The sequence below is a fragment of the Heteronotia binoei genome, chromosome 5 (genome assembly GCF_032191835.1).
Source record: "Heteronotia binoei isolate CCM8104 ecotype False Entrance Well chromosome 5, APGP_CSIRO_Hbin_v1, whole genome shotgun sequence".
In the NCBI taxonomy this organism is placed as follows: Eukaryota; Metazoa; Chordata; class Lepidosauria; order Squamata; family Gekkonidae; genus Heteronotia; species Heteronotia binoei.
Genome location: NC_083227.1, coordinates 116,779,166 through 116,802,463, shown reverse-complemented (window position 1 = coordinate 116,802,463; position 23,298 = coordinate 116,779,166). Strand labels below are relative to the sequence as shown.

The 23,298-nt window shown below is 39.6% G+C and overlaps 1 protein-coding gene across 5 annotated transcripts in view; it reads right to left on the bottom strand.

Moving 5' to 3' along the window:
- EBF1 (EBF transcription factor 1) overlaps nt 1–23,298 on the bottom strand; it is a 553,072-nt gene that overhangs the window by 104,488 nt on the left and 425,286 nt on the right. For 3 of the 5 annotated variants that reach the window (XM_060240230.1, XM_060240234.1, XM_060240232.1), the window contains exons 9-10: nt 21,000–21,133; nt 12,966–13,092 (exon numbers count right to left, since the gene is read on the bottom strand). In XM_060240230.1, coding sequence (XP_060096213.1) covers nt 12,966–13,092; nt 21,000–21,133 — 261 coding nt within the window. The remainder of the gene's footprint in view (nt 1–12,965; nt 13,093–20,999; nt 21,134–23,298) is intronic. The other 2 variants (XM_060240231.1, XM_060240233.1) reach the window with 1 other exon arrangement.

Sequence of the window (23,298 nt, the reverse complement as noted above, 5' to 3'; positions counted from 1 at the left end):
ATTACTTCAGAATGTTCAGTTACTTTTCTACAAAGAAATACAGGAAAAGAAAAGGATTATTGGGTGTTTTTTTGTTCTTTAATTAACCCTACATCTGCTGGAAGAGAGGACTTCCTGATGCTAACCACCAGCACCAAAGCCCAGGTGCAAATGAACAAGCAGTTCAAATTGGCAGCTCCTAATGCCAGGAGGTTAACCATAATTTATGTTTGCAGGAAGAAGGTGAAAGATTATGTTGGCTAGGATGAAGTGGTGGAAGGGTAAAGGGACAATAACAAGTATAACATCTTTCTTTCTTTCTTTCTTTCTTTCTTTCTTTCTTTCTTTCTTTCTTTCTTTCTTTCTTTCTTTCTTTCTTTCTTTCTTTCTTTCTGCTATACCTTCCAGAAAGAAGAGCTCTTGCTGTTTTCAAGACTTGCCAGTGGTCTATTATGCCTCCATTTAATGCCAGATAATACCATCTTCTTCATTCTCTTAAGCAGTTGGTATACTACTGTGGCAATACAATTATTTCTTTCCAAAGTTTAGTAATGTGAAGTAACTTTGGAGGTCTATATTAAGTTGGCAGGCTTTTGAATATTTTATTTTATTTTATTTTATTTTATTTTATTTTATTTCATTTCATTTATTAGATTTAAAGCCCGCTCTCCCCTGTGACCAGAGCATGTAACAACCAGTAAAAACATCCAGTAATCAAAGACAAATATATAACTCCAATAAATATGATAAAATTCATAATAAATACAGAGCCTGTTGAACAGTATCAAATTCTGCAGGGCCTGGATCTCAACTGGAAGAGTGTTCCTTCCTGGCCCTGCCTCAAGGTGAGGACAGTTGGATGCTCTTTGGCAAAGTGATCACCAATAGATTTTGATCACTATAGCATAACACCCTTTGGGAGGTATTCCAGGAGAGGCAGTCCCAAAGGTATGCTGGTCATGGACTGTTTAGGGCTTTAAAGGTCAACACCAAAACCATGAATCAGATCTGTGCCTCAATCTGGAGCCAGTGCCGCTGGTAGAGCACTGGTTGAATACATGCTAAAAAACATTCTTGTTAGAACCCTTACAGCTGCATTCTGGACCACCTGCAATTTCTAGGTCAATCAGGTAGCCCTGGGTAGAGTGAATCATTTCAGAATCATACAAGTCTTTTGGTAATGGGTATAGTAAATTCATTTAACTTTAGAGTTCACAAACATAAGGATAAATAGAAAGATAAATATGCAACCTTCCATTTCCCCAAACAGCTAACAAACACGGTTCTTAATCTAGCTACCATGGGGAGATGTTATTAGTGCCCCTGCCTCCAAAAGCCTTTATCTAATTCTGAGTCCTTCTCCTGCTATGGTTCCTGTACCACTAATAGACCACTCACAAAGAAAAACTCTTGTACTGCAGGAAAAATTCACCTGCTGAATGCCTGTTGAAAAAACAGGAGCTTGAACAAAAATACTAGACTGGACAATTCCAAATGCAGCATAGCTTGCAGAAAGTATCTTGCCACCCTCATCTTTCTTGTAAACCTCACCAAAATCCAGTCATAGTAACTACATAAGAACATAAGAGAAGTTATGTTGGATGGCCCTTCCAGTCCAACACTCCATCACACAGTGGCCAACCCCCCACCCCCCCCCCCCACACACACACCAGGTGCCCTCAAGAGGTTCACCAGTGGGGCCAGGACACTAGAAACCCTCCCACTTGTTGCCCCCCCCAAACACTAGGAATACAGAGCATCACTGCCCCAGACAGAGTTTCATCTGTACCTTGTAGCTAATAGCCACTGATGGACCTCTGTTCCATATGTTTATCCAATCCCTTTTTGGAGCTGTCTACACTTGTAGCTGCCACCACCTCCTGTGGCAGTGAATTCCATGTGTTAATCACTCTTTGGGTGAATAAGTACTTCCTTTTATCCATTCTAACCCGAATGCTCAGCAATTTCATTGAGTGCCCATGAGTTCTATTGTGAAAAAGTCAGAAAATTACTTCTTTTTCTACCTTCTCTATCCAATGCATAATCTTGTAAACCTCTATCATGTCGCCCCTCAGTCATCATTTCTCCAAGCTAAAGAACCCCAAGAGCTTTGACCTTTATTCCTAAGGAAAGTGTTTCAACCCTTTAATCATTCTAGTTGCCCTATTCTGGAAGTTTTCCAATGCTATCATATCTTCTTTGAGGTGTAGTGACCAGAATTGAACACAATACAATGAGGCTGCACCATCGATTTATACAGGGGCATTATAATACTGGCTGATTTGTTTTCAATTCCCTTCCTAATAATCCCCATCATAGCATTGGCCTTTTTTATTGCAGTTGCACACTGTTTTGATATTCTCAGTGAGTTATCCACCATGACCCCAAGATCAGTCTCCACCAGTTCACACCCCATCAGCATGTATTTATAGCTAGGATTTTTGCCCCAGTGTAGATTACTTTGCACTTGGCCATGTTGAATGTCATTTGCCATGTTGACACCCACTCACCCAGCCTCAACAGATCCCTTTGGAGTGCCTCACAATCCTCCCCCTGCTTCTCACTACCCTGAACAATTTAGTGTAATCTGCAAACTTAGCCACTTCACTGCTTACTCACAACTCCAAATCATTAATAAACAAGTTAAGAAGCATCAGACCCAGTACTAAGCCCTGCAGTACCCCACTGCTTACCACCATCCACTGTGAAAATTGCCCATTTATACTCACTCTCTTTTTTCTGTTACTTAGCCAGTTTTTGATCCGCAAGAGGACTTGTCCTTTTACCCCATGACTCTTGAGCTTACTTAGGAGCCTTTGATGAGAAACTTTATCAAAAGCTTTCAAGGAGTCAAAGTACACAACATTTATTGGGTCGCCCTTGTCCACATATTTGTTCACCCACTCAAAGAACACTAACAGGTTAGTGAGACAAGATCATCCCTTACAGAACCCATGCTGAGTCTTCCTCAATAGCTTTTGCTCATCAATATGCCTACTAATTCTCTTTTTAATAATGGTTTCCACCAATTAGGGTTGTGAAGTCTAACTCAGAAAATACCTGGGGACTTTGTGGGTGGGGCTGGGAGACTTTGGAGATGGATCCAGGAGACTTTCACATAAGTAAGTAAGTAAGTAAGTAAATATAGCAGTGCAGTTCCCCTGAATACAGTCTTCATTCCCTCATCCCACAGAAGCTGGTTGCACTTCCACTTCTCTCTCTCTTTCTCTCTCAGACACACACACACACACACAAAGCAGCCAAAATAAATGGTTTGGAACTGGAAGCACATACTTTGTGGTCTCACTGGGCAATTTACTCATCAAGGGAGTTGTTGAATGCTATATACTCAACCATGTTCTTCAGACTAACACAGGGGAACCAGAAGTTCTCTCTATTTTACTGTGCAAAGACTTCTGAAAGGGCTGTAAAATAAACTGAGGGAGCTGGCTGCTTCCCTTCCCTTTCTCCCTTTCTTCCCTTGTTCTGGAGGCTCACCCTGCCCCCATTCAGCCTACCTCTGGAGATTTAAAGGCACACACACCTTTCAAAATACAAGCCCTTTCCAAGTCTTCTAAGCCTTCTGAGATGGAAAGGTACATGGTGGCTGAGGGGGCAGGGCTTCCCCCCTCCAGCCAGCTGACTAGGGGCAGGAAGGAGCCTGCTAAACTGATGGATCCCCTGATGGGACCTGAGGATTGGCAAGCCTATCACCAATTTACCCAGTATGGGCATCAGACTTTATGGTTTTTGCAATATACTCTTCATAGTCCCTTTTTGCCTGCCTGATAACAGACTTTTTTTTTTTTTGCCACTATCTGTGTTCCCTTTTATTAACTTCACTGGAACTAGCTTTCCACCACTTAAAGGAATCCTTCTTACCTTTTACAGCTTCCATTACTTTGTTTATTAACCATGTAGGCCTTTTTCTATACCTATTTGTGCCTTTTCTTACCTGCAGTATATATTTTATCTGGCCTTCTAGGATCATAGTTTTAAATAGCCTCCAAGCTTTCTCAAGGGGTTTGACCCTTTATAACATTTCCTTTCAGTTTCCTCTTCACATGCCCCCTCATCTCAGAGAAATTACCCTTTTTAAAGTTAAAAGTGGTTGTGTTGGTCTTTTTTGGCAACTCCCTATTTATAGAAAAGTTGAACTCAAAAACATTATGGTCACTGTTTCTAAGCGGTGCAATCACTTTTACATCTCTCACCACTTCTTGGGCATTAGTTAGGACCAAGTCCAGGATCATCTCTCCCCTGGTAGGTTCTGTGACCATCTGCTCCACAGCACAGTCACTGAGTGTCTAGAAACTAAATCTCTTTCTTCCAGTTTGAAAACATATTGACTCGATCAATGTGTGGGTAGTTAAAATTACCTATTACGACACAGTTATTTCATCTAGCTGCTATCTTTGATTCTTTCATCATTTTATAATCATCCTCTATCGTTTGACCTGGTGAGCAATAACAAACTCCCAGAGCTAAGCTTCTATTTGGGCCCACTATTTCGACCCACTGCAGAAAGAATCTTGCCACTCTCCCCTTTCTCGTAAACCTTACCAAAATCCAGTCATGGTGCTTCAGTATCACATATAGCTTGATCTTAATAAATTTTATATAAGCAGTGTCCCGGTTATAATATTTCCAATCCAAACTGGCTAGCAAAAATCTGTTTAAACCCTGAATAAATTTGAGAATTAGACTCCTTAAAACTGTTTTACACATTAAGCATCTGCTTTGGACACATGCTGTCTAGTCCTTGGTATCAGTATATGACTCACTTAAATCCACAGAGTCTGTTTCAGGGGAAGTCCTTCGAGATTAACAAACTAAGCTTTTAGAAGTGGGTAATAATATACCAGCAGCTGTTCTAAAATAACAATAGAATATAAAACCAAGGAAGACCAGTCAAACACAGCAAAGTTTGGAAGCAAGGGTGTGAAAATGAAAGCATTTGGCTAAGGATAAAGGAAAGGATTTGCAAGATAAATTTCACTGACCCTGTGGGTTAATTTATTGTTAGAGCTGCAAAGCACAAAATGGTTTATTGGCTATGAAGGTCAGATAACTGTTATACTGCATTAAATAGGTTAGAAGATCCAAGGATCCATGGGATTGCATGAAAATTGCCAGAAAGGCATATAAAGTCTAGTTTACCCTTTATTGTTAACAGCCTCCTAATCCTTTACTGCAAATTTATAGTTTAGAAATAGCAGCACATTTTAAAGATTCAAGAAATGTGACAAATAGTTCATGCCCCTTAATAATCAAATCACATAGCTTAGATTGGGGGCTTATCAGTGTCTTCCTGCTCCTTGTGATTTCATAGGTAGAAAATACTTTATATCCCCTATTACATAAATGATGAATGGAACCATTGGTTATGGGCTGTTATTTGCTTGGCTGTAGTCAATATGTTTTCTTTGGACAGGGATTTCAATGATTTATATCTCGGCTGGCCTTATCACTTATTCACTTAGGGCAGACAGCGAAAAGTCAAGGTTGTGAGTAAGGCCTCAGGCTCCTTTAGACTTATAATACTGAGAGGGAGTGGAATTATTTTTTAATGATCTGGAAACCCTGTACTGTATAGGCCTTCACAGGGTCCTTAGGAAAAAAAAAGAATATATTTCTTGAGATGTATGAGCATACAGCATGCAAAATAAAATGTTTCATTCATGATAGGCTTTAGTTTGGCAGTACCTGCAAATGTCTTAGAGATGCAAGGTTTATTTCAATTATAGGTTCTGCTGCACTGCATTATGCTAATAGTATTTAGCTCTACAAATGCTAGGTCTCAGGGTTATTTTTTGAGCAGGAACACACAGGAATGCAGTTCTGGCTGGCTTGGCATCAGGGGGTGTGGCCTAATATGCAAATGAGTTCCTGCTGGGCTTTTTCTACAAAAAAGCCCTGCTAGCTCTTATAAACCAAGTTGGTGTATTTGGGGGGGGGGGGATGGAGGGGGTATTTTCCCCCATGCACAGTGGCTGAATTGATACAGGCAGTATCTGTCCCAGCTGCTGATGCTGAAGGGTCAGTTGCTGTGGCCCCTGGGAGCACATCTTCCCAGGGGCCACAAGCAATACTATTGCCAAGATACATTTTGTAAATGTTTTTCCTCCCCCTTTGATGCTGAGACCTGTAGAAAATTTATTAAATAGTTTGTTTGAAGTGTATGTAAGGTTTATGCCTCTCTAACTCTCAGATACCTTGAGGAAACTAAAGCAAAACAGCTAGTGTACTGTAGAACTAGCATTCATCCAGGAGGATGGGGGGAGGGGGAACTTCCCTCTTTTTGCAAATGTTGGAGTGGCAGACCACCATCAAAAGACAGTGTAACCACAAGATGGGAGTGTTTAGGGGATATCTGGCATCTCATGATGGGGCAGGCACACGTGAGTGAATGTAAATGTCAAAAGATGGGAGGACTTTCTCCAACATCACTTATCTCCATCACTAACTTAAATATATATAAGAAATTAGCATAAAAGAGATGAGGACTGAAGCAAATAAACATCACTCTATCTTTTGTTCTGTATTTTACAGTGACTCTGAAATGTGGAAACAAAGGGTACTTTCACACAGCAACTTGCAAGTGGATTTTGATATTCTTACAAAGTAAAATCCAGTTGAAAACTGTGTTATTCAGTGTGTATGAATGAACCCAAAGTTTTGATCAAGGACTGAGGCACTTGCCATTACTAGAGACTTTGTCCACTTCAGGCTTTGCTTTCTAGGCAACCACAATACAGACAGTTTCAAGTAGCATAATTTTAAAAGGTTGCTGAATTAATGCCTGAATTCTGCTATTAATTTATGTTGTTTGTGGTGGTTTTTGGGTATGATGTAAAAGGACATAAAACTAACTTTGGCAAAAGTAAATTAATGAGTCAGTGGCAAAGGGAAGAAGAAGACAACCTAAGAACTTTCATTCCCAAGATGTTGCTCTGACAACAAAAGCCACATAGTTTAACCCATTTAAACAACTGGCAAAAGGCCAAAAAAAATAACTTTTACAAGTTTTCCTTATGCCCATTACAAGAGGAGATGAGAAAGGTACTGTTCTTCTTTATACTTATAGAAGTCCCCAAAGAATAAAAACAATATACCTTTGTACACCATTTGTTATGCTGTCTATCTGTAAAGTTCCGTGTTTCTGCCTGTGATGAACCTATTACTGAAGCCAATATTCACAAGTTCAACTGGACATGTCCAACTAGTATGTATTTTTGGAAACTTATATGCACTCATTAACCATTGACACAGAAAGAGCTTCACTATCAGTACAGTTTCATGTATATAGCAAACTGATTCATGGCTCAGTGTCAAGTGATCTCGGAAGCCTACACAGGAGGTAACTCCCTTGCCCAAAAATAATAAATATTTGATTTGCATATTTATTTATTTAATTTATATCCTTCATCTTTCATATGGGGACCCAAAGCAGCTTACTTGACTCTCCTCACCTCCATTTTAACTTCACAATGATCTTATGAAGTAGGTTAGGCTGAGAGCAGTTGACTGGCCCAAGGTCACCTGTAAAATGGATGATGATAGATAGATAGATAGATAGATAGATAGATAGATAGATAGATAGATAGATAGATAGATAGATAGATAGATAGATAGAGTGCATGCCCTCTTGAATAATCCGTGTTGATCAAGAGGCACCTTTATGAAGGTAAGGTTTTTGTGTCTAGTAACCTAAACCCCTAGTTGGGATTGCCTCATATGCAGCCAGTCACCTTCCCAGATACACAAATCACATTCTGTATCTCCTTGTGTCAGAACAGTTTGACATGGTTAATCCTGTCAGTTTTAGCGGGAAAACAATATTATCTCTTTCTAGTAACGGGACAAATCCATGCAAAAAAAGTAACTTCTGTCAGGAGATTGTATGAGTGTGTTTGTAAAAACATTCCTTCTGAAATAAGACTTGTAAAAAAGAAAATAATTTTTAAAAAAATTATACAAAGAACTGCAGCAATTTTACTACCGCAGTCATTGCTTTAGGCACTCTGCCATTCTGTCAACAATATTACTGAGAACTTGATGTAAAAAAAGAGCAGTACTAACTTAGATACCAGATAGATGTGTGAGTTTCAAATGCCTCATTTGTTGTAAGACTGGCCTTTTAGATGTGCACAGGAAAAACAGACTCCAATGAACAATGGGTATTTAAGTGTTTTGTTTTCTATATTTAAATCTCCTAACATCTAAATATCAATTGGTTTTTCAAATAACTGCCTGTGACATGAGTTATTGGGGGGAGGGGTGGACCCAAAGGAACTATTTTTAATCTCACAATGAAGTTCTTACAAAAATACTTTCACAAAGTAGCATTTTCTCATTGCATATAGAACTCTGAATCATAGAGAGACTATGTATTCACAGATCAAATTTCTAGGTTGTTTGCAGTTAAAGCGGGGGGGGGGGGAGAGACTCTAAAATTAATGGGTCACTAGGCATTTTCTTTTGAGAATTTAAGCACTTAACAGTTAAAGAAAAAAGTTTACAGCCAGGTGGCTTGAGGGGATATTTTGCTGAACACTGATTAAAAATAATTTCTTCTAAATGAGACCTAACCACAAAATGAGGCCATTAATGGATAGGACATTTTCACCAGAGAGGAAAGTATGCTTGAATGGCTTTTGTACCACCCACAACCCCCAATTCTCTTTCCTCTCTTCTTTCCTCATTCTTAAATGCAGGGTAAATAAACACCAAGTGATGCCTCAATGTTTTCAGCCAAAAACAGAGGCCAAACTCCTCTGAGAAAACATTTGGCCTCTGTGGTTTTGTAAAATGTTCCAGAACACTGAATTCACTGACAAATGCTGTGGAAAACCTCCCATTCACTGGAACACTGTTGTGGAATGTTACAGTATCAGAACTTCCAATTGGTCCATTTCCTGTAAGCCCATAATGAGACTGCCTTTTAAAAAAGTGCTATGTGGGAGTTAAAAGAAGTTCTCATGGGAAAAATGAATGGCAAGAAATCCTAGCTTTAAAAGAAACAGCTAATCTGCTAGTTCGATTGTTCTTCAAAATTTACAATGAACTAATAATCCTAATTAAAACCAGTTGGCCTAGTTCTGTAAAGCATCATAGTTTTCTCTATGCTTCGTTTGTACACACCACAGCCTATTATTCCTCCCCTACCCATCAGTAACAAAGTGCTGACTTTGTCAGGGTGGCTGAGCTAATTTTGTGAACTCAGTGTGAAACCTTAGCTAAACAAAATTGTTGTAATTTTCCTTAATTTGTAACAGTGATTGGAGTGCAAACGAAATTTTCCTCTTGGGTCAATCCTATAATTTTCAATTAACTAAAACTAATCGGCAGGCTTGCTCCAATCCTGCATTTTGTTTAAAGGGCTGGGAGGCATTTCTAAAGGTGGGAGTTTGTATGCATTAATGTGGATCCCCCCCCCCCTTTTAAAAATCTAATGAGGACTGTAAATCCTCTACCTTCTATTGTACTGGCTAAGCCATAAAGAACCAGTGGGCTGCCTAACACAATCATTCTTAAACTTTTGGGATTGGAACCCACTTTTAAAAATACTTACGATTTGGAACCCCCCACACCCCTTGTAAAGAAACAATGGGCTACTTTCCCCTCTCCTCAATAGAAAATGCAAGGATTTTACATTAGTTAATACTGAACAAGTTTTTAAAATGTTGATAAATAGGTAGAACAAGAGGCCCTACAGAAATATAATGATTACTTTGCACATTATATAAAGGCTAACCAAATTTGAGTATACAATCAAGATCTGCAAACAGTTCCACCTTACTGATACATGTGTTGTCGGATACTCATATTTATAAATGAGTGCATGGAAACTGTATTTTATATTTTTAAGTATATTCGTAAGAATATTAGGTTTAACATTAAAAATGCAATGGGTGAATAAAAAAGATTCTGCCAGAACAATGAAGGATAAATGGGCAGAGTGTATTGCCCCTCAGTGTGAAGCTAAGACATAGAAATTTTATCTGCTAGAAAGAATTAAGGAAAAATGACTAGTTGTTTTGAGCAAGACCTGGCCAGGGCTGACCATTCTATCACATTTTTATTTGACCCTACCTTTCCCCCAAAGAGCTCAGGCAAAGAACACAGTTCTTCTCTCTCCATTTTTATTCTATACCAATCCTATGAGATATGTTGTACTGACAAAGAGCAACCAACACCACTTTTAGGCTTGGAACAGATCTGGCTGGAGATGATACAAGTCTGGGAGGCGAAATACATAGGAGAGAGTCACCAACTCTATCTTGGAATATTCCTGAGACTTGGGGAGGGTGAAGTTTAAGGAAGGAAGAGATCTCAGAAAAGTAACACAACAGAGTCTATCCTCCAAAGCCATGATTTCCTCCAGGAAACTGATCTCTGTAGTCTGGAGATCAGTTGTAATTCTGGGAGAACTCAGGGGCCCCACACTGGAGGCTGACAACCCTAGCATACACTATAATCTTCTGTCCGCAGTTCAACATATTTATTTATTTAGAGTATTTCTATCTGCACTCTTAACCAAAAGGTTCACAAGGGGTGATAACAGATGGGCATTTAGGGGTGGATCAGAGGCACTGCAAATTGGGCCAGCTCAAAAAGAGCTGTCACAAACCCGCCACACACTCCCCGGCAAGGCAGCCCCATCCCATCTGCAAGGCGGCTTGGCACAATCAGATGGAGGGGCACCTCAGAAGCCAGACTGCTCTTTTTCTCCCCCAATGAGTCAAGCACTCATGTGCTCAAACACTCTGGGTAGTTTGTTTGTTTTTAAGCCAGAAATGGCTTAGGGTGGCTTGGCGGTTTCACACTGCCAAGGCACCTCACTTGTGCACTTCCCCATCCAGATGCTGAAGAGGTGAATAGCGTGCGGCTCAAATATTTGCTACCACTTCAACAGTGTTAGCTTTTTGAGCCACTCTGAGGCTGCCAGAGGATGGGGTGAGTACAGGATGGGGTCAGGTGGCAGATGTTGTACTGCCAGAAGTTGTACCCAGCCAGAAGTCAAAGCCTCCAATAGCTTGAGAAGAAAAGTTCATAAGAATAGTCTGTATCTTATTGTAGCACTGAGGAGACAAGAAAGCTTTTGCCCCTATGAAAGCATCATACAGAAGTGGTCATAGAAAGATTCTGCATTTTTTTCACTATTCAGTGTGATCTAGTTTTAATAAAACATCATTCTGAAATCACATGATTGGAATATCAAGGACAGAATGAGTAGGCACATTGATGAACACGAGTTACTGAGGAAGTCTCAGCATGGGTTCTGTAAGGGAAGATCTTGCCTCACTAACCTGTTACATTTCTTTGAGGGGGTGAACAAACATGTGGACAAAGGAGACCCGATAGATATTGTTTACCTTGACTTCCAGAAAGCTTTTGATAAAGTTCCTCATCAAAGGCTCCTTAGTAAGCTTGAGAGTCATGGAGTAAAAGGACAGGTCCTCTTGTGGATCAAAAACTGGCTAATTAATAGGAAGCAGAGAGTGAATATAAATGGGCCGTGTTCACATTGGAGGACGGTAAGCAGTGGAGTGCCGCGGGGCTCAGTACTGGGTCCCATGCTCTTTTACTTGTTTATAAATGATTTGGAGTTGAGAGTAGGCAGTGAAGTGGCCAGGTTTGCAGATGACACTAAATTGTTCAGGGTGGTAAGAACCAGAGAGGATTGTGAGGAACTCCAAAGGGATCTGTTGAGGCTGGGTGAGTGGGCATCAACGTGGCAGATGTGGTTCAATGTGGCCAAGTGCAAAGTAATGCACATTGGGGCCAAGCATCCCAGCTACAAATACAAGTTGATGGGGTGTGAACTGACAGAGACTGATCAAGAGAGAGATCTTGGGGTCGTGGTAGATAACTCACTGAAAATGTCAAGACAGTGTGTGATTGCAATAAAAAAGATCTGGCTGTTATAGACCTAAATGTGGGGCAGTGTCTGACAAATATTTTAGGACCATGTTACTTATTATTTATTTATTATTTATTACATTAAGCTTATATCCCGCCTTCTCAACAAGTGGACTCTACAGACACCCTCCTTCAAAAATCCTGGGTTAGATCCAACCAAATTTCAGCTGGTGCGAAAGGAAAAGGATCTTCTTCAGTCACCAAAAAAGGCAATGCTGGGTATCATGAGCCCTGTGAACAAGAGTGATGAGATGGGGACTACAGTAAAGAGGTTAATTGGGTGAGATGATGTTAAAAATATCACTGGATTAAACCCTCTGCCTTTATTCTGCAATCTCTGGATTTCTGGTGAGAGCAGCTGAGATAGCATGGGAAAGCTGCCAAGCTTTCCTCAAATACACAACCAGGTTCAGTTCCTCCATGTTAGTTGCTTATGCTTGGACACCTGATTTCATGTTGGTGCACTGGGCTGTATTAGACAGAACTATATTCAATAAACATATATACCAGAAGGAGCCTGATTATACCATATGTGGTCTCTCAGTCCTATGAGGGCAACTCACTTTGACTCTTTCCTAATGACTTTTGGTGCTACCATTCTTGCATAGGGATCCCAGCCTCCTGCTGGGGACGGGGCTCCCCTGGTTTTGGGTTCCCCAACCCGTTGGCACTAAGCTGGCTGGTGGGGAATCCCAAAGAGCTCCATTGTGCCCAACATGCCTGGTGTGATGATGTCACCTGGTAGTGATGTCATTGTGCTGGGCACGTCAGTGGGAGATTCTCTAGCAATTTGGGTAAAAACTCTATGGCACCATTTGCATAGTGCATACCCAGCCCAAATCTCTGGAGGACCTCACCCAGTGATTTCATGTAGATAACATGTAGCTAAACAAAATCATATGGAAATGGTTCTGTGGGAAACATGACAGTCATGTGATTCAACCCTAATGTTGAAAAACACATCAGCTGTTTAACACTCAGTGTAAAAGTAGCAGCATTAAGGAAGAGAGATTAAGCACCAATTGCATTACATTTATTTAAAAAATTAAGAATAATCTTACCTGTGTAGATGAATCTTCCAGGGGTACCTTTACAGAACTGCTTGGACTTATAGGACAATGTGACCTCTACTACACCAGGGATGTGTCGGGGTGGTGTCTGAACTCTGATTGCATGAGGCGTAATAAGCTAAGGAAATATTAGAAGAGAAGAAAACTGTTAGATGCAAAATAGTTCTTTAATAACACTTTCTTCTCAGATCACATAAACAAAGCTTTGAAACATGTAATTAACCTGTCAGTGTTGAATGCCTTCTCAACGTAACCAGCATAAAAGCCAATGACAACAATATTTGCAAAGGTTCATCTTCCCAGTCATATAATAATATTAGCTCTGTTTTCATACACAGCAGACATTTGCTTCTGAGTATGAAAATTACTTAATGACATTCTGTAATATTTAAACACAGTCAGCTTGCTGTTTCTGTATCCATTCATTCCAAAAGATTTCCATTCAGGCCTGAGTATAGTTAGCTTCTTTAACATAAGCTATGATTGAAAACGAAAGGAAAATTATGACCTCCTAAAACACAGCATGTGCCTCAACTCACAGGGCACAGCAAAGCTGGTTAAAAGTGTTCCACTCAATGTCATAAAATTCTTATTTAATTAAATTGATTGTATAATTTCTTACGAAGTAAGGTCTTTTGGGGGGGGGGGGATTCAGCCTTGCTGCCTACATCTGAACATTTTAATGTCATTATTTTTCACTTCCAAACTAATTATGGCTGTCCCTATAAAGTGCCTTAAATTAATAAACTTTCCATTCTTTCATTTATTGGGTTTAAAAACTTGACTTTTAATCCCTCACCATTAAAATAACAAGAAATTCAATGCAAATACAACAAAGGTACAATTTAGGTGGATGCAGAACAAAATCAAATAAAAAGAGCAAAGAGTTCTAAAGATGGATCAGCCAGATTTCTTTCTCCTTTTATACTACAGTAATCATTGTAAAGAGTGTGTGCATGTGCATGTGTGCATGTATACATTACATAAAATTTTCACAGCATGTGTAGGTATTTCAACACTATTTCATGCATTTTCTAATATAAACACATTGGTTTCAAGAAGAGATTGACATATTTATGGCATGTTGTATGCTTTTAAGGTTGGGGAGAGTTCAACACATTTTCTGAACTTTTTAAACAATTATGTTTCTTCTTTCTTTTAAGTAAAAAGTTAAACATACAAATATGCGCAAGAATACAAGGTGATGGTGGTGCCCCCCCCCTCAGTTATTCCCAGGAATTGTGTACTATTCTAGAAGTCAAAAATTCAATAGTGAATTTATGTACTTAATTTCCCCTCTGGGTTATGAGGTAATCTAACAGTATCCTACATCAGTGTCTCCCCAGTACCCTGAGACCATTTCCTAACAATAGCAAAGGTATAATCTATTTAGAAGTCTATAATGTTCAAAATAAATTCAAGGGATCATCAACATTAAACATTTTAAATTATTATATATACTAATAATGATATAAATAATACATACTATTGCACATTTTGGTCATTTTTCTCCCATTTTTTTCTGTATGGGTGTTTTTCTTGTTCTGTTTTTCCACATGGGCCAAAAAAAAGAAGGAAAAACTCAAAGAAAAACTGAGATAGCAATGACCAGCAAACAGTGGCAGCAATGGGAAATAATGCAGTTAAGAAGCCCAGCTTCAGCAAAAACATGGTGCAAAAAAGCCCTATGGTAGCCGTTGTCCAAAGCAGACTATCCTTTCTTCACAAAATAGATGTAAAATAAGTGTGTGAAGGTAGACTGGGAAAACGCTCTTTGGACCAAAAGCAGAGCAGAAAAGGAGGAAAGGCCCCTTATCTTCCTCTCCAGACAACTGACACCATTTCTGACTGCTCCAGAATTGTCTTGTCCCTTTCTGCCACCCCTCTTCTCTTACTCTTCATTCACATGATATTCATGCTTGCAGCTCCCAGTCTGATTCTATGATATAGTGTGACAAGAAAAGGTGAGGCTGAAGCCCAGATTTACATAGCTTGATTACATAACTGTGGCAATCTGGACTATGCTGTAGTGTGATAGAGAGATATTTAGGTCTTTTGTTTATATGATGATGAATATTACTTTGTTAAAGAGGGAAGATCTCATCAGATCTTGGAAGCTAAGCAAAGTTGGCACTTTAAAGGGAGACTACACCAAGGAAGGCTCTGTTGAGGAAGGCAATGACAAACTACCTCTGCTTCTCAACTTGCCTTGAAAACCCCTTGCTGAGGTCACCATAAGTCAACTGTTACTTGATGGCACTTTACACACACATTACTTTGTTACCAGAGCAATTAAATGGATTAATGATTATGCCATGGAAGCAACTTAAAATACATATTAACTGGACAGTCAGCCACCTGAAGCACCCAGTCATGATACAAGGTCTTTTTTTTATCCCTATATTTAAAAGCTCCCCAGCATCCATAGCAGACCTCATGTCTTCTCCTCAAATGTTTATAGATACAATTTCAGAACTCATAATTTCTCTTTGGTTTTGTTCAGCCAACATATGAATCCATGGCTTATTTAAACTATGGTTAGTGTAATCATCCCCCTGCCAGTCACTATACTAACTATGGGTAGTAAGAGAACAAAGTCTGAGTCCAGTGGCGCCCTTAACACCAATAAAGTTTAATCCTGGGTATAAGCTTTTGTGTGCATACACACTTCTTCAGATAGTTAGGGCACAGCAAACCAGGATAGGAGATCATAGTTTGAAGTACGGCTGGCAGTCATTGAACCTTTCCCATCACTTATCCAGTTCTTTTTAATTGGAGATGCAAGGGATTGAACCTGAGACATTCTAAATGCAAAGCTAAGATCCATCACTGAGCCAGGGCACATCATATGTGAGAGAACTAATGTACCATACTGGCTGTGACGTGGAAAGTCCCTAATTCAAATGTTACCCAACCCATGAATGTACTAGGTGACATTAGGCAAGCCACTGATCTCTCATTCTCAGCCCACCACCTGTAATATGAGGAACAGCTAGAGGCCTACAGCCAAAGTTTTGTTTCCTAATTCCAGAACATGTGACTTTCTCAAATCCAGCTAATAAATGAAATGTCTATAGGAGAGCCTTCCTTCCTTCCTTCCTTCCTTCCTTCCTTCCTTCCTTCCTTCCTTCCTTCCTTCCTTCCTTCCTTCCTTCCTTCCTTCCTTCCTTCCTTTCCCCAGCTCTGTCCTTGATACATACTTTGGATGTCAGCTGTCCTATTCTCCCATCTACAGCTGTGGCCAATCACTGGAATGCCTCTGGGAAACTCATCATCAAGTCATTAGGGCAACATCTCTAATTGTTGTTTTTAACTTTGTAGTGACTGGTTTCCAAAGCTGCAGGGCTTCCTCTGCAAAGAAGTATGCTGGGGACAAAAGACATTCCATACAAGCAAATAAGGGCAAGGAATAACTTCCTCACATTTAAGATCAATTATGTGCCTCAGCAGCCTCCCCATCTAAGGGAGTATCCACCAAGGGACATTTTGTAGAAAAATAGGTGGTGGAGCTCATCCAGGGATTGTTATGCAGCTGCACCTACTATTCAATGGACAGTAGGTAGGTGGGATGGGGAGAAGGGGGAACCCTCAGAAAGGTTCAAGAGCTGCGCTGTCAGCTCCTGCTGAATTCAAGGTCTGGTATCCACTATACCTTCTCCTCATTCTACTAGACTCTCTGTTCTGTCACATGGGAAGATAGCCTTGAGGTCCTAACAGGTAGGAAAAATTTTCCTTGCACACATGGAAGTAGCTGCAAAATCTGTGCAGTGTTGTGTCACAGCAACTTTCACTTGTTTGCCCACTTCAATTTTTCTTTCCTTTCCCCCCCCTATCTCTGATCCGCACATTGACAAAGCACAAAATATATCCTTTCTACCAGTGCTGTAAACTGAAGAATCAGGTTGGGCCACATTGGGTGCTTTCATACAAGAGATTTGGCCTGACCTAGCCCTGCCTCCCATTCAGATTAAAAGGGCACAATCACATAAGCACATCTGCCCTCCGAGCTGCACCTGTTCTCACCCCATCTCCAGACACCTCCTATCCACATTAAAAAGCTAACTGGATTTTCCTAGTAGTATCCCCCTGAATTGCATGTAGGTCACATAATCAGCAGCTGTCTGAATGCCCCAGCCTTATAAGTAGAAGAGCTGTGTGATTGTGCTGTTTCCAGCACGGTCCAGGGTTTCCCCCCCACGCAACCCCTCTCCAAAGTGCGCTTGTGCACTTCCCTGCTTGAGTGCACACACCGGGGGCTTTAAAAAAATGACCCTTTCCCAGGGGATTCATGGTTGAGCCATGCTAGTGGTCTGAATGCACAACCACAGATGGCTGCCAGGATCCTGCCTCTTCAACAGTGGCTGTCTGATCCCTCTAAAATGGACCTGACTGAATCAGGTCTTTTCTCCTCGAGATACTATTACATCAATTTTCCAGTGTGATAGCACCCATTCTGTTTCTGAACATTTATAGTGGATTTAATTTCAGATTGGATTATGTTTTCAGATTAGAAGAATGTATCACTCCTCACCCCAATCTAGCTCCTCATGGTTCCCTTTTCCTGGTCTGTCTTGAGTAATTAGACAATAACATAGTTGATGTGTCTCAAGGTACATGCACAAGTTAGAATAAAGTAAATCAGGTGTGAGTTGATACAAGAAGGGGGAAAGAAAGGAACTACATTTTCTAATTCTAATTCATAGAACTTGATGGAACACAGAAAAGAAAGCTGTCAGTTTTATCCACTGCAAGAAATCAGAAGGTGGGCCAAATCTGATAGTTTAAGATATTTTGATAGTTCCAAAGTGAAATATTGAACTGCGAGTCTTCAAAGTTTCTCTTTTTGTAGAAGCATATTTAAGGGAAGGAAATTACAACAGAAACAATGTTGCTTAAGGGCATATTCACTATCTACTCATAGGATTCCTTAAAAAAACTGAAACATAACTGTATCTGAATGTCCTTCCATTCTGTTTTCCATCAGATTTCCAGTGCTGTACTCTACAGCTGAAGATCAATGACAACTGCTGTATTTCAGTTCCTATTGTGTGCTTTGCCCATCAGTACAGGGCACTGCTACATACAGATCTACCTGCATACATTCTTTACATAAAGCTCAAACTGAATCATCATGTGCCTGGGGGAATTCCATCTCCATGAGCACGCCACTATACTCATGGGTTTCACTGTTTCACTGAAATGGAATGGGAGAAAAGGTTGAGGACACCATGTTCACATCTCAATTTCCATGCTTTTAAGCACAAGAGATTAATGACTTGCAATAGTCTCCTTTGAGCCTTTCAACTTCTGGTGAAAATAATGTCTGTGTTGTAATCTAAGCTGCTTCCGGGTTCTTGGAAATGAAATTCTTTGCAGAAATTATAAGTAGCTTTAGCTGGCACATGTGCTGTACAATTGTTATTTGCATGTGAAATACACAATTTCAATCAATGAGCATGATCTTTCTTTTTTGAACATAAATGCTGTCAAATATTTTTGAAATAATTTTCAATGTGGCAGCCAAAAGTTAATTGAAAGCTCTGGTCACAAGTATCTGTATTTCTGCACAAAATTAATATGATAAATTATGATTCAATGTACTTCCCTGAGTGAGAAACATTATAATTATGTTAGAGTGCCTATAATGGAAATGTATGTCTAAATAATAAATATCTGTCCTGGAATCATTTTAAATCTACATATTTAACATGCATCTCAATCTTCAACGAACTGTGGCACAAAAATTCCAGCTTTTTTCAACAGTGCTCATACCAGAACAGTTTTTTTTTTTAATGGCTTGATAATCAGCTCCATTTCATGCCTATAAATACTGTAATTTCAAAGCTTGAATGCATACAAAGTAAATTAAAATTGCAATATTTACAGATTGTTTATAGTGTGCATATTGCAAGAGCATGACTATTTCAGGAATGAACATTTCTAGTGGTATATATATCTCAACATACAGGTAAAATGCATATATATACATATGAGGGAGGTTGCATTTCACTGGAAGAACATATGTATTACATGCAGAAAATCCTAGCAAAAGTTCCCAATATCTTCAGTCACTTGGGAGACCTTGGGGAGCTGCTGCCAACCACAGTAGACAATTCCGATCTAGATAGAACAATGGTCTGACTTGGTATAAGGTGGCTTGATACATTCATATATGTTAACACACCTTTAGCATCAAAAAGAGGTCAATAAGCCTTTAAAAATCCTTCCCATCATTCTTTAACTGTACCAGAGTGATTTATTTTAGACTGCAATGAAACTGGATAGAAGTTAAGGCCAAAATTTTTCTAACGTTTACCAAATTCTACAAGTATTTTACTATAGGTATCTATATAAGACCATTATACGCATATAGGATCATTATACAGTCATCAGAGGAAAATATGGAAACAATTCAGGTTTGTGTTATAATAAAGGAACCATAAGAGATAATACACATACATTCTGCACTATGCAATATGGAACAATACCAGTGGGAATCCTATTGATATATGCAGTATAGGAAGGCATTCCTTACAGTCTGAGGCACAGCCAAACCTTATTTCTCAATCAAATTTCAATGAAGACAAATACAGGAAGATGTTTCACAGTTTATGCCTATAGGAGTTCCTACTACTTGTGATGATGAGTGGGTGTGTGTGTCATCCTAGAAGCCTTAGTGTTAAATGGAAATTTTAACCTGTCCTGTCTTTGCCACAGCTTTGCTATCCTTTCCTAATGCTATAGTCTTTATCCAAATCCAAATGCATAAATACTAGCTGGTTTGAATGTATTGGGATGCCACAATTTCTGTTCATAGGAGTTATTACACATCGGAGAACATCCCTGCCTTTGTCATTCTTCTCTCATAGGAGGTACTCTGACAACTGACCGTTCTAATAAGTGATCCATGTAGATACTAAGGAGAGAAAGTTATATGAGAGTTATACCACATGAGCTTGTACACAAGCTCTATTGTCTCTGGGATTGCTTTATTCAAATCACTTTTTATGATGTAGCCATATTATTATAATGCAACTGTTCTAGAATAAATGGCTGTGGACATCACTTGTTACCAGCCTCCTCCCTTTCATTCCATCTCAGTGCTATAGGACCTGCTGGACCTGGACAATAGGCCATGTTTGTGAGACAGAATTTGCCATTTTAGTCTCTATTATTATTCTGTAATTTTAGATTTTAATTGTTTTTAACTGTTGATTGTTTTTATGGTGTAACCCACCCTGAGCCTCTTTACAGGAAGGGCAGGTGAAAAATCGAATTAAATAAATAAATAAATATCCATATCACCTATGATGACATAAGTGGATATAACCATGAATTTACACTGGTTTATATATGGGCAGGGCTTTTTTTGAGCAGGAACACACAGGAATGCAGTTATAACTGGCTTGGCATCAGGGGGTGTGACCTAATATGCAAATGAGGTTCTGCTGTGTTTTTTCTACAAAAAACCCTATGCTAAACAATGGTGACGTCAGGGGGTGTGGCCTAATATGAAAATGAGTTCCTGCTGGGCTTTTTCTACAAAGAAGGCCCTGTATATGGGTCATAGACTGATAGAAAGTAGGGAAGGAAAGCTATAACAAATGTGCAAAGAAATCTGTGGGTATAAACCCTATTTAGTCAGAATATGGCAGAAAGAAATGTTAAAACAGTGGGGCCCTACTTGTACACAGATGCCACTCTAAGGTTAGTAGATATTACAGATGCGTGAGACTATCAGTGTTTATTTTTACTGGTTTCCTTCTGATAAGGTTATTTACATAAAATTTTATAGAAATCTTTTATTAAAAATACCAATATGAATCTCAAAAATATGAATCTCATAAACTGTAAACTGTGACACCTGATATGACCTTGGGGTGAGGGAGTTTGAACATTTTGTTAAAACGGAGGACATGAATATCATATATTCATTGTTACCATGATAGAACAAGGCCCAGAGAAATAAAGGCTGGCTATAAACTAGACAAAGTTATTAGACATTAATGCGCAGACAACACCTACCTCACTCCAGACCAGCATGGTGCCGAATATGACCTGTAACCCATCAAAGAAATTGTCTCCTATGATGATGACAGTGGCACCTCCTGTAGTCCATCCTTCACTTGGACTGATGGCTTTGATACATGGTGTAGCTGCTTTCCAACACACATGAAAAAGAAGTATTCAGCTGTTAGAACCAAATTTTAATGACAGAAGACTTGTGAGCAGAGGGAGTGGAAACAAAAACCTTTGATTTTCTTTCCCTCTCTACTAAGATTTGAGAGATCTTGCTCTCTCTGGTTTTTTTTTTTTTTTGTGAGAGAGATCCCAAATCAGATCTTTCAGGGGGAATGCTTTCCCATTAAATTTTTATTTTGTTTCCATTCTCTCTCTTGAGAGGATAATCATATTTGGCAGCCTCTAGAAAGAAAATAGCAGTATTGTTGGCTGAAGACTGACTGGAGAACAGAGTACATTTCTGTCATTATTTTTTGTAACACTGAATTTGTGTCTTTGCAAAACATGATCTCGGACTTTTTCAGATGTCTAGCATAATGGAACTCAATCTCTTTTAGCTGGACTGTCTGTATCTAGACTGTTTTTTATTTCAGACAGCCAATTTAATTCTCTTTTTTATCATTTTGGTCTTATTTTTGATGTTTTGCAGTCATAAAAATATACAACATATATGGCATTGATCCAATGACATGTATTAGTATCTGTTTTGAAATCCAAGACTGTAGGATAATTGGATATCAGTTTTTAATATTTTAATAAAATATGTTAATTATCTTTAATATTATATCATGAAATTAAGTAACTGCTTTCTTCAAATCATTTCTTACATGTCCCTGTGTGTTTTCCTTTTATTATACAAAAATACTTTCACTGATCTCAAACTTGATTAATTTATGCAGTTTCTTATTCTTTCAAGAAAGAATGTAGACAGCACATACAGGCATAGATATCCTGGACACAATTTTTTAAACTGGATGGCTGTGATAATACACTGATATAATTCTCAACATGGTCAGATCTGTGGATCCCTAAATCTGGAGACTGGATCTATGAACAGACAAGACAGATTTTTCTTTTTACAAAAAAAAATCAGATTTACCAATAAAACTTTGAAAGGATATAATGATGAAAAAAATTCCCAAAATAATAGAAGCAGCACCAGTAACTTTAAGAAAATAATGCCCTCAGTGGACATTGCTGGGCAACCACACAGCCTTCAAGCCTTGGGTTCTTTCAGTAAATGACCAGGGAAGGGGACAGACCATTTTCAGTGCCTTTTCCAGGGCCAGGTCTGGCAAGCAACCAACAGGTGACTTGCTACCCATGACATCTATCGCTAGTCTAGACTCAGCTGCTTGCAAAGTTAAACAGCAGCAACCACATGAAACTCAGCATGATTAGTGGTTAAATTTTCAGACTACCATCTGGGAGACCCAGGTTCAAATCCCTGCTTTTCCATCTAAGATCACCAGATGACTATGGGCAGACCACAGGGCTCCCAGAGTTTCAAGAGTACTCCAGGCTGCAAAGGTCAGCTCCCTTGAAGGGACAGCTTTGGAGGGTGGACTTTTTGGTGTCACATACTTTCTAGGCTCCCTCTCCAACTTCCCCCAAATCTCCAGGACTTTCCCAAGCTGGAGATGGCAACCCTAACCAAGTGTAGTGGTGGATGAGGAGGAGGGGCATTGGCTGCCCCCATAATCCTCCTGCTCAAGTGCCACTCACCTTGTCCCCTACCTGCCCCCCCAACAAAAATGGTGTCTCTGTGCCCCGCCAAACTCCAGCTGTGTGTGGACCACACATGCATTCTCAGCCTTAACTACCTAAAAGGGTTTTTGTGGAGATAAAATGAAGGAGAATTATATAAATTGCTTTGGGTTCTCATTGTAGAGAATTATATAATATATAAACAGAGTAAATAAATGTGGGCAGACAAAGCATAGGCTGGTTGATGGGATGAAAAGAAGGAAGCAGGGAAAGGGGATAAAACATGGAGTCTGCTTGGAGGGAAATACTGCTTGGAAGCGGATACAGGGGAAAGTGAGATGCCCTCACAATTCTTGCAGGTTCCCCACTGCACAACTGAGGCCAGGTTAGCAGTCAGCACCTTATAACTGGTACTGGCTGGCCTGACAGCCAACACTGCACACCTTGATCAGAGTTTTCTTCAAATCTACTACCAGGGAGAGGAGGAACTGAATATGGGATTGGGAGGGGGGAATCAAGTTGAGTTGGTTGGTAGATGGGAAGGAGAGAAAGAAGCAGGAAAAAGGGAGGAGGTCCTTTCATGGAAAGGAAAGAG